Raw genomic sequence first — 16506 nt, 5'->3', positions numbered from 1 at the left:
CACCATCCCCTTTTAGGTCCAATCAAATCCCTGTGGATTGTCGATGATTGATTGATTGATTGATTGATTGATTGTTTACATGTAGATTGTCAATATTACCCGCTACAAGGCTTTTTTCTTGAGCAGACGTTTCTCCGGGCAACCCAGCTGTTTCCTGTACTGTCTACTTATTGTTGGCGTAGAAACCACACAGTGCTCATGTGAAACCACACAGTGCCCATGTGAAAGTGTGTGAGACTTTGCATGTCCACCATGCTGCCATGTCATTTTTGGGTGTCTGTTTGTTATCAATGTTTGTCTCTCTTTCTCTCAATTGTGGGCCTCTGGTAACCTTGCTGATCTTGGTGGCTCTTAGTGGTCTATCCTGTCTAAGCTTGTCTCCCTCCTTTCTCTCTCTCCGTCCACTCTTTGCCCTCCACGCTTCACTGTTCATGGCTATCCCTTCTAGGAAGAAGAAATGGAGGAGTTTAGGGTAAGTTTTGGTGACCTACGATCTTTCGATGCTATTTTATTCTGGCCAATTTATGCGCTCTCCCTCATTTCTGACGCCTCGTTTGTTTGGTTTAGTGCTGATTTTACTAACCTGTTATTTGGTGCTGGTTTAACTAACCTTTTATTTAGCGCTGATTTAACTAACCTGTTACTTAGTGGTGATTTAACTAACCCGTTTGGTTTCATACCCTTCTAACACTGCTTGGCTCTGCTAAAACGTTCTTTAGAAATGGAAATGAACATGACTTTTGCTAGTTTCAAGTCACATTTCTTTATTCTGCCCAAAATATTTCTCAATTACTCATTAAAACTGATATAGCAATTTGCATCCCATTCAATTCACAATCCATGAACTAGAAAAAGGGATTACTTTGTCTTCCCACCTACTTAACAAAAACAGCATGCCAACTTCCATCTTGTTTTCAGTTCTATTAGTTTGTCATAGTGTGGATTTATTCTGTGTATCAGTCTCCAGACTAAACATATTTTCTTCAACATGAAAGTGTATAGTGTGCTACAAGGACAGCCAAACTAGTCATGCTTAACATCAGGGTTTCCCAAACTCGGTCCTGTTCGGTCCCCCACTGGTGCATGTTTTTTGTTTTTTACCCTAGCACTACACAGATGAATCAAACAACCAACTCGCCATCAAGCTTTGGTTATTTGAAAGCTGTGTAGTTCCAGGGTAAAACCTAAAACATGCACCCAGGTGGGTCTCCAGGACCGAGTTTGGGAACCCCTGGTCTACATCAGAGGCCAAGGAGGTAGTTTACAGAACAATTATTGTGTTCAATTCCACCACACTATACATGTACTCTGGATGTACCATAGGTTCTGATGAAAAGGCATTTCACTGCAGCTACTTTGGTTTTAGACCACAGAAATGTTAACTGACTATCATCACTAGAAATGCCCCAACACACACACACACACACACACCTCCCCTGCTTCTTGACCCCTTGGCCCCTATTCCCTCCCCTTCTTCCTTGGAATGCATGTAATGTTCTGGAGCTGAGAGGAATGCCCCCAAAGCCTCAGTCTCTGCATGTCTGCCTCTCAAACGGCCCTCCTCTGAACTACATTCCAGGAATAGTACCCCCACACACAGTTACCTAAATAGTAGTACACACACGGTCATAGTCTGATGGTGGTCACTATCTTCCCTCTCTGTCTCTCTCTCTCTGTGTGTGTGTGTGTGTGTGTGTGTGTGTGCGTATGCGCCCGTGTGTGCGCGCGTGTGTGACCAGTTCACTTAGCCAGGGCAGTGCCAATGCGGCGGTGCTAGACGTCACCCAGACGGGCGGGCACAAGAAGCGGGTGAGGCGCAGTTCCTTCCTGAACGCCAAGAAGCTGTATGAGGATGCCCAAATGGCCCGCAGGGTCAAGCAGGTTCCTGTCCAAACCTCAGCCTGGAGACCAACGAAGAGGCGCTGCAGACCCTCTCGCTGCAGTGTGAGCCCTCCATCAACACACGTAAGTGGTGGAGAGAGTACATGCTGTGGACACCACACACACACTGCTTGTGTTCGCTGTCTCGCACTTAGTGTGGGAGTACATACCCTTGCGATATCTAACTGCAATATGAGCCCTCCATCAACATGTGATTGATGCACACATGAGTGGTCCAGGTGGCCATTTTGGGCTTAGCAGCAACACTCGGTTTCTCACTGGTAGTATTTGTTGTTCAGTACCACATTCTCCTCAACCATTTTCTCAGTGCCCAAGAATGCTGGTGGCAGTAAAGAGGCCAGACACGGTCTCCGGTGGTGTCCAGGGCTGCCAGCCAGCAGAGGAGCCATCTGCAGAAGGGCAACCAGGCCCTCCAGGTGCCCGCCGTAGCCCTCTACCCCTCACGCAAGAAGTACCCGTCAAGGACCTGCCACCATTCGGTAAGAACTTGAACAAGTAAGGGGGAAAATATACTTGAAAATATACGTTATAGTACATTGTTTCTTTCCTGACACCACACAAATCTGTGTTTCTCCTTTCAGGAAAACAGATTTATTTCAATTTCAGGTAAAGCGCACCTGATCACAATGTTGCTTCTAGTGTGGCATTACGCTAGTTAGACGCTATGAGCAGGTTTCCCAAAGACCCAGATTAAGTTTATTCCTGAACTGAAAACACTGTCAATGGAGATTCTAAGGATTAATCTGCATCTGGGAAACCGGCCTTTGCTGAAGTTTTATCCTACTCTAAACATGGGTTAGGTTGAGGGTTAAAGCTGGAATCCTTAATGGTGAATCAGCCACGTCCGATGTGATATTACAACAACAAAGAAGTTACTGCAAACAACAAACCGTTTTTTTCCCCCTCAGACATTATTGTACGCGCGGTAGAAGAGCACAATATGTACAGCAATATTTTTTACCATGCTGCACGACGCTCCTTAGCTCAACAACAAAAAACTATAACAATAGTGGTAGGGCGACCAGCGGTGGTGGGGTGGCTACTGAGGATTCCATCTTTACGCGTAGTTCAGGATTCAAGAAGACTGTGGGAAGTGGGAACTATTTCTTGAAGAACCTGCTTTGGAGGGAGACATTAGCTCATGTAGCTGTGCTTCACTGTGTTGCTACAGTAGTATCCACTCTGCCAAGTTTGTTTTTCTCCATCCATTTAAATTCTTAGACAATAGATAAAACCTCTGTAGTACTACCTCTCCTTTCACTGTGACTTGAGCACCACCTAGAGGCCGTCTGGCCAAGTGAGGATTAAAAACTCACCAGACAATGTAGGCTATGGCTACGTTTAAAACCCCACCCATTGACGTTCACTCCACAACGCTAATTTTGGCTATTGTTTTGTTTTGAAGGCACGAGTTCCCCTCAGTCGTTGAAGAAGATCCTGTCACTGTCAGAGGAGGCCAGCGAGCGTCACAAGCGTCAGACTGAGGACACTGTATCCAACACCACCTCGCAGCTCTCCTCCCCGCCCACCTCACCACAGAGCTCGCCCAAGAAGGGTAAGCTAATAATCCCATCAGTCTAACCTCAGCCCAGTGCCCCTCTCACTCACACAGAGATTTAGAAGATTACTGCTGACACCTGGTGGTCATAGTGAAACTACCAGTTCAGCCTCCTGTGATGTCATAATAATACTGATGTAGCAACGGTTACTCAAGGTTTTTAGGGCCATGGAACACAGAGTTTTCTTGTGACCCATGAAAAAGGAAAGTTGAGCTGACGGAGCTTGCAGTGTTTCGCTATGGTTTTAGTCATCAATCTAGCAGGAGGGCAATATTTATACATGTAGTAGGTGCCCCCCCCCCCCCCAGAAAGCTATGGCCTTTGGCTTTCACCTGAATAGTTTATTTATGTCTGAGAAAAAACACTTTTCAACCGATATGATCTAGTACACAATAAAAGTATAATAAAACATATACAAATATGATGTTATGATCAATAATATTAATGATTACGCCATATATGTCCATATATAGTTATAATCTGTTTTAGGAACATCTACCCAAGATATTTCACCTTTATTACTTTACAAACATGTCATCACATTAGTGATAGTCAAATCTGTAAATTTGTGAACGTCTAATCAAATTTAAACAGCGTGAGTCTCCTATAGACAAGGGAGAAAGGCTATGTAAAGGGTTCCATTTTGTCGTTCTGAGCATATGCAATGTGTCTGCCTAGACTGCCTAGTCTACACTGTTCCATATTGGAATCAGCTATCAATCACCCCTACCTCCTATCCCAACTACCTCACTCCTTACATACTGTGATGCTGTCCTGTGTCCTATCTGTGTGTGATGTCTCTTTGCCTTGCTGCACGCAGGGCTCGGGACACTGAAGGGCCAAAGTGTCCGGAAGGTTACCTTTACCAGTAAACAGACAGCCACAGGTAAACTGGGACTGGCCCAGACCGGCCCTAGACCTAAACAGACGCTGCTGGCCTAGACCTTTTATTTCAGTATTTGCACTGTCTCTATGTACACTCACAGGGCCCTACACACTCACACATGCTGTCACTCAAACACACACGCACACAAACACTCACTCCATCATCTGCTCACTCACACATAATATGGACATACATTTATACGGACTCTACACACCCGTACACCACTCACATACAACCTGCTGCTACTATTGTTTATCTTATATCCTGTTGGCTAGTCCCCTTATCCCTATAAATATCTACCTCTATCACTCCAGTATCCCTGCACATGTAAATATAGTATTGGGATTTACTTTAAGTGTTTCCTGTATATAGTATGCTTACTTACTTTCTATATTATTATTCCTTGTGTGCTTTTTTTCTAGTAATACATTATTGATTATTGCGTTGTTGGGTTTTGAGTTTGCAAGAAGGCATTTCACTGTACTTGTGCATGTGACATTAAAACTTGAAACCTAAGAAATTACATTTCATTTTCCATTGCAAAATGTTTTATGTTGCATGCCCTAATGAACACGACCCAGTTGGATCTTACAAGTACGAAGTGGTTGGGACCTGTATATATACTGAATAAAAATGCAACATGCAATTTCCTTGATTTTACTGAGTTACAGTTCAAGTGAGGAAATACGTCAATTTAAATAAATAAATTAGGCCCTAATCTATGGATTTTACATGACTGGGAATACAGATGTGGGACAAAATGGGCCTCACAATGGGCCTCAGGATCTCATCACGGTATTTTTGTGCATTCAAATTGCCATCAATAAAATAAAATTGTGTTCGTTGTCCGTAGCTTATGCCTGCCCATACCATAACCCCGCCCACACCATGGGGCACTCTCTTCACAACGCTGACATCAGCAAACCGCTCGCCCACACAACGCCATACATGTGGTCTGCAGTTCTGAGTTCGGTTGGACGTTCAGCCATTTCTCTAAAACAACGTTGGAGGCGGCTTATGGTAGAGAAATTAACATACAATTCTCTGGCAACAGCTCTGGTGGACATCCCTGCAGCCCCCTCAAAACTTGTTGGTGTTGTGTGACAACTGCACATTTTAGTGGCCTTTATTGTCCCCAGCACAAGGTGCAGCTGTGTAATGATCATGCTGTTTAATCAGCTTCTTGATATGCCACACCTGTCAGATGGAAGGATTATCTTTCAAAGGAGAAATGCTCACTAACAGGGATGTAAGCAAATGTGTGCACAACATTTTTGAGAAATATTAGCTTTTTGTGCATATGGAAAATTTCTTTGATCTTTCAGCTCATGAAACATGGGACCAACACTTAACATGTTGCATTTATATTTTTGTTCAGTGTATATAGGGTGTCCTGCGGGCTTGTCTGTCGCCCCACTTGTCTTAGTAGCGGGGTTGCTGCTGGGATGTCTAGTAGCATTACACGTAGTATGACAGTTGCTTCAGAAGATAGATGGGCTCAGATGCTGCTGCTTCACCGACATCCACTACTCCGCTTGATTCATGTCTGTGTGTTTAGAAGCCGGTAGAAGCCCTTCGGTCCACCGGTGAAAACTAATTCACTTATTATTGGATGGGTTTCAGGAACTGACTTGACGCTAGGCTATCTGACTTGGAAGAGCAATCCTCCATTTTCTGAATGGTAGCTCGCGGTTGGTTTGCCAATGATTTAATGTCACAGAACACTCAATTTCCAATTACTTGTGCCCAGAATGTTAGAGAGCAGTCATTTGATGAGATTTCTGGCTTTGAGATGAGGGTATTGGTGTGTGTGTGAATGGGGATTGCTTTGAAATGTCAGTCCTTCTGTGACTCCAAACTAAAGGTGTGAGGATCTTCATTTTTTTTGGTTGAATCACTGCACGTTCTGAGTTTTGTTGTAAAGTTAGGACTTGCTGTGTATTTCCCCAATCCTTTTATTAGGCTGATTAGGTGATTGTGGGCTTGTGTAGTGGCTTCCTTGAATCTTAATTTCTCCTTTCATTGTAGGTCACAGAGTATGACTGTGTTCAAGCTGTAAGTTATCTGGCGTGCAGAGTGATGGTAGGGATTTGAGAGGTTAGAGGTTTTGTTTTCGAGGTGCAGTTAGAAAGAGAAGTTTCTTGCAGTGAGCCTATGAACCTATGTGTTCTCCTATCCAACCTGCTGTAAATCCATGTTAGGAGGTTCTAAACGATTCAACCCTCTGAACACAACCCCTGGACGAGTAGATTGGAATCATTTAGCACTTTGTGTGACATCTGCTGATCTGAAAAGGGTTTAATAATGATTGATCAGTTAGTTAATAGACCACCCCCCTACTCTCTAGGCTACCCCCAGAACAGGAGATGCCTACTCAGACTCAGGTCACAGCGAGATCTCATCGCGCTCCAGCCTGGTCAGCAACTCTTCCTTTGACATGGCCCAGGAGGAAAGGAGGGGGCTCAGGCACTCCGGAGGGGTGGGAGACCCCCACGCTGGAGGGGTGCGTCTGGAGAGGAGGGCTACGACAGACCCGGACCAGTACAGCCTCGGGTAGGAACCAACACTGCCCATTCTAATGATCATCATCCCAAAAACTTTGTTTAAAGGGATAATGTACCCTAGTTATAAAATTGTTGAGTGGTTAACTTGAAATGTAGTATTTGGTACACATCCTATTTTAACAGCTAAGGACAGTGATGAGCTTTAATTTCAAAATGGAAAAAGGAAGAGATCCAATCCCAACCCTTTATTTTTCCACTTGATGAGTGGAAACCCCAATTGTAAATGTGTAGCTTGCCTCTAATCGCTAACCCCCAATTGTAAAGTTATAGCTTGTCTCTAACTCTCTGCCCCCCCCAACCCCACAAACAGTTCCTACTCGTCCATGCAGGACTGCCGGGGTCTGTATACCTGTGCCACGGTGCTATCTCCCAGCTCTGAAGAGCTGACCCAGGACCAAGGGGGACCGTGTCTCCCTGGATGCTGCAGACAGTGGCCGCGGCTCCTGGACCTCGTGCTCCTCGGGCTCCCACGACAACATCCAGACCATGCAGCAGGGACGCAGCTGGGAGACCCTGGCCTTCGGGCCGGGTGGTGTGGTCAGCATGGGTGTCCATCCTCCCGGGGGCCTGAAGCGTTATAGGGGTCCCCTTGGACTGTGGGCATCTCAGGCTAGAGGGAGCTGGGCATCGGCCTCTTCTTCATCTTCCTCTGCAGCGTACTGGGGCGAGGACTCAGAGGGTGACACTGGGCACGATTAAACGCCGAGGCGGGAAAGACGTGAACGCTGACCCAGAGACGAGTAGTATCACGTCCATGGGGTCTGACGAGGCCAAGCAGCACGGAAGGCCATCGCCCATCACCGCCGGCAACAAGGGTCTTATCAGTGAGTTGACCTCTGACATGTTTGTTTGTCTGTTGTGTTGATGGAAGGGTTAAGCTGTCCTCATAGGCTAATGTTAGGGTTGTCCATACCTGTTCCTCAACAAATTAACAGGTTCCTGATGAAAGGTCGGATTTAGAATGTCTGAACATGCCAAACCCTGCTCACGTGTATGCATTTTTATGATTTGTGTACATCTGTCGTGTCTTTGGCTATGCCGGATTAACCTCTACATCTAAATGTTCCGCTAGCGGAACACCGCTCCAATGTCCAATGATAGGGCGTGGCGCGAATTACAAACTCCTCAAAAATCCAAAACGTCAATTTTCAAACATATGACTATTTTACACCATTTTAAAGACAAGACTCTCCTTTATCTAACCACATTGTCCGATTTCAAAAAGGCTTTACAACGAAAGCAAAACATTAGATTATGTCAGGAGAGTACCCAGCCAGAAATAATCAGACACCCATTTTTCAAGCTTGCATATAATGTCACAAAAAACCAAAACCACAGCTAAATGCAGCACTAACCTTTGATGATCTTCATTAGATGACACGCCTAGGACATTATGTTATACAATACATGCATGTCTGTTCAATCAAGTTCATATTTATATCAAAAACCAGCTTTTTTACATTAGCATGTGACGTTCAGAACTAGCATACCCCCCGCAAACTTCGGTGAATTTACTAAATTACTCACGATAAACGTTTACAAAAACATAACAATTATTTTAAGAATTATAGATACAGAACTCCTTTATGCAATCCGCTATGTCCGATTTTAAAACAGCTTTTCGTGTGAAAGCACATTTTGCAATATTCTGAGTAGATAGCCCGGCCATCATGGCTAGCTATTTTGACACCCACCAAGTTTGGCACTCACCAAACTCAGATTTACTATAAGAAAAATTGGATTACCTTTGCTGTTCTTCGTCAGAATGGACTTCTACTTCAACAAACAAATGTTGTTTGGTTCCAATAATCCATAGTTATATCCAAATAGCTGCGTTTGTTCTTGCGTTCAAGACACTATCCGAAGGGTGACGCGCCGGTGCGTATATTGTGACAATTTTTTTTTGAAATATTCCATTACCGTTCTTCGAAGCATGTCAAACGCTGTTTAAAATCAATTTTTTATGCAATTTTTCCTCGTAAAATAGCGATAATATTCCGACCAGGCGACGTTTGTTTTCGTTTCAAAGACTGAAAATGTAAAATGGAGTCTTCACGTGCACGCGTGCACCCGTTTCATTGTTTCTCAGATCGACCACTATCCAAATGCGCTACTGTTTTTCAGCCAGGGACTGCAGAGTCACTCATTCAACGTTTCTGGCGCCTTCTGAGAGCCTATGGAGTCTTAGAAAATGTCACGTTACAGCAGAGATCCTCTGTTTTCGATTAAAGAGGCTATAGAAGGCCACAGAAATGGTCAGAGAGGGCACTTCCTGTATAGAATCTTCTCAGGTTTTGGCCTGCCATATGAGTTCTGTTATACTCAGACACATTCAACAGTTTTAGAAACTTTAGGGTGTTTTCTATCTAAGTCAAACAATATATGCATATTCTAGTTTCTGGGCAGGAGTAATAACCAGATTAAATCGGGTACGTTTTTTTATCCGGCCGTGAAAATACTGCCCCCTATCCTAAACAGGTTAAGTGATATGACATGTTATTCTATAAAATCCTTTCTCTGTAATTAATATTACCTGATTGAGCTAATCATGTAAATGTAATTAACTAGAAAGTCGGGGCACCACGAAGTGTTTATAGAGCTGTTATCTTCCGAATAAACTCTGAAAGACCTAGTAATATTTTACATTAATAGCAGTCAATATTAATCTTCACCTTATTTCAGTCTCATCTGGAAAGTTATACATTCTTGGTTATCTTCATGAACCCTGCCTAACCAAGTTGAATCATCACATACAAAATTGGTGTTAATTATTTATTTACTAAATACTTAACTAATCACACAGAATACATATACACAGAATGCAGATAATGTCATACAGAAAACGTCCCTGGGGGACAGAGAGAGGGGGTTGGGCTTGAATGAAAGAGCGGGAAGACTGAGAAACAAAGGGAGAAGCTGTGCTATTGTAAATACAGTATCTTATGCATTCCTAAATGACCGCCCATTTGGAAAAGGAAAATGCAATAAATATTTACTCTGAGCTGCGCTTCGCTAGGTTGGTCGTAGATGCTGGCCGTGTTGGCAACAGAGATTCTTCCGAGGACAGGAAGATGTCTCTGGTGGTAAATTGGATACGTTGTAGTATCTTCGTTGTGTGTTAGACTGGATACGTCGTTCCGTCCTTTCCTAGCCCACGTTTACAGCTGCTGTTGCTAACTCAACGGCTAGGATGTCTCACTTCTTTAGTGAATAAGAGTTCAAAGTTCATACCATTCACAACCAAAGCTCAAGCTGAGGTTGGCTTAGTTCTGTAGTTGACATGTTAATCCTTTTTAACGTATGGACCGTCGTCCTATCGTCCTCGGAACAGGAGGTTACATTTTCGTCAAGGGCTTATATAGTGGAGGGAGAGAAGGGTGTGTTTCATAGTTTATAACCCATGTCTCTTCACAGCGACGGGCCACTGATTGAGCAGGGCTCTAACCTTATGAAAACCCAATTCTCTCATTTGGAAGCTAAAATTACATTTAATCTTTTCACAAATAGTTTCATTTAAATTGCATTTAATTGAACAACAATTCCATGTGAATCTGATAACTATAATGTGTAGACTTTCCCACATACAGTTTATGTCGTGCTGTCATCAGTCATAATGTCTCAGATGACAACTGAACAGACATCATATTCATTAAGTACCAATGCATATTTTCAACTGGTTCTATTACCGAAATATGGTTCCTTTCCCCCACTTGTTTGATGTTCCAGACTCTCTATGTTTAACAAAGGCTATTCAAGAGTCCTTCAGTAGAGTCAGAGAGAGAGAGAGAGGGAAGGAGAAAGGTTATTTATGGGGAGGTCATAAACCTTACCCACAGGCCAACGTCATGACACATCCATGGAGAGAAGTGCATGTCCTCTGAATTATGTCGCATGTAGATCTCCATGCCAACACTTTTTCTGGATGGAGTGTGTGGTGCAGATGCAGTTAAAATGTTAATTGCGTTTTTCCCCACCATCTTTCACCCCCTTAGCACGAAAGGAGAGCCGGTACCGCGAGCCCCCTCCCACCCCGCCAGGCTACACCGCCCTGACAATCTCTGACTTCAGTGAGGGCCAGACGCAGTCGCCACCCCCGCCCACGGCCCCGTCCCACTCTGGCCGCCGCCCACCCGACTACTCCACGGCCCTGCAGCGCTCGCGCATGGTCACCCAGTCGCCCGACTCCCAGCATCACCACCAGTCCCAACAACACCCAGGTTCCGGAACCACAAAGCGCCATGGGCTCCACCGCACCCGATCGCCAGCGAGGATGAAGAGCCGGAGGAGGAAAGAGGGGTGAGTCCTTGTCTCCCAAACTAGTCGCTCTGAGGAAGACAGTGGCACACACACCGAGACAACCAGGCCCTGAGATGAGTGTACGGGTTTAAAGGGCAGCCCCCCCCAGGCTGAGGTAAATTACTGATTTATACCAATGATAACATGCATGCCCACCAGGAACAACAGACTACCCTCATATTCCACTGCAAACCTAGCCTGGTCCCAGATCTGTTTGTACTGTCTTGCCAACTCTATGCGGAATGGGCATTGAGGAGATGTCAAGACCGCACAAACAGATCTGGGACCAGGGCTAGCACCAACCCACCATGGCATCTCATGTGCATGATGTCATCATGCTTGGACCAAAGCTGACCAAGCTATCAGGCATTAGCTCCTCACTCTGTGTTGAATGGCATTCATCTGGGGGCACAAGTTGTTAGGTTTGCTCACCCATTTTTATTTTTATTTGTGTCAATGCTTGCACACATGCTCTTACATCCCCAGCAGTGTTTTTCTCACTTAATGTTCATGTTTTGATAGTAGACCATGGTACAGTAAGTTCACATAGAGACCAGTTAGTGATGTTGTGGGGGGCTTTCTGCCTCTAATTCTTTCACAGGGTTTTAACATCTTTGTAACCAACATGGCTATTTTTTTTCTTTCTCTCTTCAGAGGATGAACAGGTATCAGCAGTCTGAGAGAGAAACAGTCTTCTGCTAGAAGACTTGACGTCGCTTCCATGGAGCCGTAAAAAAAAGACACTGATGGCCGGCACAAAGCAACTCCAGTACGTACGTGCCTGCCTCCTCCGTCGGACTCTCCCTCCTGATTGGTAGACTCCTTCTGCCTCATCTCCCTCCCCTGCCTTAACGCATTATCAGGGGTTGAATAACCCTGCTTGAAAAATACTGTGAAGAAGTAGAAGAAGGAGAGACAGAAAAGAAAGATACAATACCTGGCACTTTGGAAAAAAGAAAAACAAGTGAAACTGTTTTGCTGGAAAAACCTACGGCGACGCGTGACAACCACGCTCACACAAACACACAGCTGTCCTGGAACAGCTTTCCAGGACTATTATCCCAACCCCACCTCACTTTACACACAGCATCATGACGTGTTGAGCTTTGTCTGCACTTTTTCTTTTTCTACTTTATAAACGTGAACAAAACGGACAATGCTGATTTAATAAAAGAACATTGATCGATTTTGAACTCTTAAGGATTTTCAAATTCCTGCTAGGTTTTTGGGGTTTTCTTTCCAGAACTATTGCACTATGGGGGTAAAAGAGACTATACCCACGTCTCATATCTATGGACTCGGAATAAAAATCTGTCAGAAGGGTGTTTTATTCCACAATTACAGTATTATCTGGTCATTCACATATTAGACATGACCTAGTGGTGGCTCCACCCCACTGCTAACTGGACAGTCACAATGAGAGAAATCATTTGGCGTAACCAACATGCACCTTCATAATCTAATGTACTGACACACTGGCAGTTTGGCTCCAGCACTTTTCAGTAAAACCTTAAGTTTTAGTACACACCCTCCATTCCCAAACCTGGCCTGGATATCGGTCTCTTTTTCCAATACGACCCAGCCACATCGTAAGTTCTAGGTCATATACAGTACTGTAATTTCGGACTATTGAGTGCACCTGAATATAAGCCGCACCCACACTGAATTAAATAAATTATTATTTTGAACATAAATAAGCCGCACATGTCTATAAGCCGCAGGTGCCTACCGGTACATTGAAACAAATGAACTTTACACAGGCTTTAATGAAACACGGCTTGTAACAAAAATAAATAGGCTTTAACGAAAACACAGCTTGTAACAAAAATTAAAAAATTGCAGTAAACAGTAGCCTACCAAGAACAGTCATTGGTCACTATCTTCCTCCTCCTGTGCACTGAAACCACTGAAGTCATCCTCCTTTCAAAAAAAAATTGAAAGTGGGAAAAATCCATATATTAGCCGCGTTATTGTTTAAGCCGCGAGGTCCAAAGCGTGGGAAAAAAGTTGCGGCTTATAGTCCGGAAATTATGGTAATGTACAGTTTTAACGGTGTGAGGCGTAGCAGTGGCCCTACCTGTCCAGCCGGCTCCCATCTGGCTGGACCTAGCTGGTCGGCCGGGTCCCATCTCCAATTGTAAAACCTCTTCTATTTTTAGTCATAGATATGGCTGCCTATAGTTTTGTTTAGCTAACTTAGCTAGCTAGGCTGGCTACCTACCTACCTAGCTACCTAAGTTGGCAAACAGAAAAAAATGATTTCCCCCCCCCACTGTAACACAGTAAGTAGTATGATAGTCAGCAATACATGTTTCAGTAGATTAACTAAGTTTGCTTGCTAGCTAGGGTGGCTTGCAGGAAATATAACATACTGAGCTAGCCACCGTGTTTGTCATCTGCCCTCTTGGTGCTGGCATCGGCTGTAGTTGAGCTTCTAGCTAATCAAATTCTTTGTTTTGAATCCTCTTCGCTATATTCCGGTTGAAACTTGTATGGCTGAAGTCATCATGTAGGGTAACAAAAATGCTCCATCTTTGAATTCGTGTTGATGAGAGGAATCACTTGAAGCCTTTGTGGTCTGGTCAATTTTTTTGAATTTTGCCCAAAGGATTGTGTTGTTTACTGTCCCGCCTCCCTTTCAAAAAGCCTGCCTTGGGGGAGGGACGGGGCCAGAGAAGGGAAGCACTGCCCACACACGTTTTTAGTCTTTCAGAGATTGGAAAAAATGTCAGCTTGTATATTTAGCAATGAATCCGCTGATAGGAACATCCAGGTTTTAACTGGAAGGTCACTTGGTGACTTATATTCATTCTATATTTAGACAGTATGTTTTGGACAACTACATGAGATTTATATTGGCTTAGTCTTGTCCCTAATGGTGATGTTGAACGATAAGTACAGAGGTGATTTATACCTGATTTTAAAATGAACCAACTTGGGGACGTGTTTGAGTTATGCACCCCAAAGGCTTGAATCCTATATAGGTAATGGAGTCTCGGTACTTTAGTGGTGCTGCATAACAAACTCTTTCCCTGGGTTTGTCACACATGTAAAGGAGCAATCTGCTGTTGCTATGTCCATTTTGGACTTATAAATTAATGATATATTCCATGATTCTTGAAGAATATAACTTATAAATGCCTCATGAGCTTAGTTCAACTGTCACACCCCATCATACCCCAAAATAGAATCTGTTTACTTCAATGTTTGTAAATGTAAACAGACTTGTATAGCCTCAAAAACACGCTTAAACTAATTTTGATATCTTGATTGGTCAGTCCTGCATGCATATCCCGTCTATTAATTTGAGTGGTTACATTTCTCCAGGCCCACCCGTCAACTTTGTAGCAAAACAGAGGCGGCGTGAATGCTTTATTGTTTCAACTAAGGATTGTCCTTTTAAACTGAACTAGAATACACGAGAATTAACTAAAATAAACCTTCTCTCCAACCTGCTGTTGGAGACATCCCTTCCTCTTCATTGCAAAGCCACTTGGAGAAGTCCTTCACTGTTACAGGCATCAAGAATAGTGGATGTGTATATGACTAGGGCAGTGCTAGGCTAGTAGAACAACCTGTTTTCCACTGTTTCGCAACATCATTGGAATTGACTGAAGAAGGTTATTGAATATGTTTGTTTTTTGACTCCAGTGGGGAAGTTACCTAGATTAAATAATTAACTTTGAAGGCTGCTAATCAGATTATTAGTAATCAAATTGTGAAAGTGTCACTTATTTTATCACTGAGTTGTGCTGATCACATTGATCAGTAGTTAGAAACTATAGACTGAGAAGTAGAAATAAACGAGTGCAGTGTTTTTTCACTGTGGTTTGTCATTACACTATAATCATTTGTTCATGTTTTTTGTTCATGATAAATTTTTTCTATGGCTGCCAATAGATTGTCTAATGCGTTTGTAATTCAGTGGTAACATGCATCATCATCATTCACTTTCCTTCAACTCTTAGCAGACCAAGTCCTATTTCGAAAAACAAAACGTTGCACAACAATGTACAAGCATAAAGATAATTGTAGTAGGTAGAACTGCTACTCGGTTTGATGTGATGTCAAGTGAGAAGGTATATTTAACTGGTGATGATTCTCATACTTTCTTATACTACTTTGACCTGTATGTCTTTTAAAAAGACATTGGTGGAGTAAGTATCAGTAGTTTTTTTTTGTATTTTTAATACAATATTGTAAATATTGGTTATATTTTTGTTGAAATGTACTATGTTTATGCCTCAACATCCAGTTTGTATGAAGCTGGGAAATCACATAATACTACAAAAGTTATCACTTCATAGGTTTAAATGCACTTATTTTTTTCCTGCATTTGGAGGTTTTCGTCTCTTGAATATTGTTCCTTTCCAAGACCTCTCCTATGCCCCATCTAGTGTTTGCACAAGATAAGGACATGGAAGTAACTTGAACTGTGTAACCCTCATACTTTTCTAATGACAACAGTGTATGTCAGAATTAATAAAATATAAGTCTCCACTTGTTTCTTTTTTAACTTTTGTCATTTTTTGTTGGAATAATAATTACTAAAATGTGATACCATACAGCAATGTAAGGTATAGTTAGCCAGGTTTTTACACCAGGAGATAACGTTTTATCTTCACTGATCATATTTATTTCACAAATATTTTCTACAACGCCTTAAACTTTTCAGAACTAAAACTGTTCATGGACATTGACTGAAGCCAGCCTTAGCAATGTAATATGTTCAAGGCTTCTTGAAACCCCCTTGTTTCTTTGATATTAGAGTACATTCAGACCCTTTTATTAGACATTGGTTAAATGTTATCCACTGTGAATGAGCAAACTTTAAAATTGTTACTATTTATTAAAATCAGTTTCACATAAATAGCTGGTTTTCATTTATTTCAGTAATACATAAATGATATGTTTTAGGCTGCGGTTAGAGCCAAGTAGACAGCCTTCCAAGTCTGTACAAGGTGATCCAGTGTCCAGGTCTGGTTTATGTAAATCACACGTGGTAATTTGTCCACACTGTCTCTTGGAGTAGGCCCATGCTCAATCCCTCTTTAAAACTCTTTACCTCGGGGACAGGACCAGAAACAGATAGGACCAGGGCAGAAGATCCAGAAGCAAGCTATGGAGGTATGAGTTGACTTCAGACCAGCCAAAGTCTAAATGGAAGGCTCGGAGCCCCTCATGTAGTGGGAAGGAAGGCTCTGACATGCCCATCCTTCCTCCTGTGTGACCTAAGTGTAGCCAATGCAGCCACTAAGACTGAAATAAGCTCACAACACGGGCAGGTAGGTTGGATAGG

The 16506-nt window shown here is 43.0% G+C and overlaps 1 protein-coding gene across 1 annotated transcript in view; it reads left to right on the top strand.

The window, feature by feature from the left end:
• Nucleotides 1-12393, top strand: part of LOC115170583 (rap guanine nucleotide exchange factor 2-like) — a 153006-nt gene extending 140613 nt beyond the window's left edge. The window contains 13 exon segments of the mRNA XM_029726850.1: nucleotides 449-472; nucleotides 1740-1884; nucleotides 1887-1965; nucleotides 2210-2242; nucleotides 2245-2352; nucleotides 2355-2381; nucleotides 3308-3477; nucleotides 6695-6900; nucleotides 7222-7309; nucleotides 7311-7598; nucleotides 7600-7735; nucleotides 10904-11206; nucleotides 11862-12393. Coding sequence (XP_029582710.1) covers nucleotides 449-472; nucleotides 1740-1884; nucleotides 1887-1965; nucleotides 2210-2242; nucleotides 2245-2352; nucleotides 2355-2381; nucleotides 3308-3477; nucleotides 6695-6900; nucleotides 7222-7309; nucleotides 7311-7598; nucleotides 7600-7735; nucleotides 10904-11206; nucleotides 11862-11887 — 1633 coding nt within the window. The 3' untranslated portion in view covers nucleotides 11888-12393.
• The last annotated feature ends 4113 nt before the right edge of the window (nucleotides 12394-16506 follow it).

This window comes from Salmo trutta, chromosome 3 (genome assembly GCF_901001165.1).
Source record: "Salmo trutta chromosome 3, fSalTru1.1, whole genome shotgun sequence".
Lineage (NCBI taxonomy): Eukaryota > Metazoa > Chordata > Actinopteri > Salmoniformes > Salmonidae > Salmo > Salmo trutta.
The sequence above is the reverse complement of the archived record's forward strand: the minus strand, read 5'-3'. Positions and strand labels throughout refer to the sequence as shown.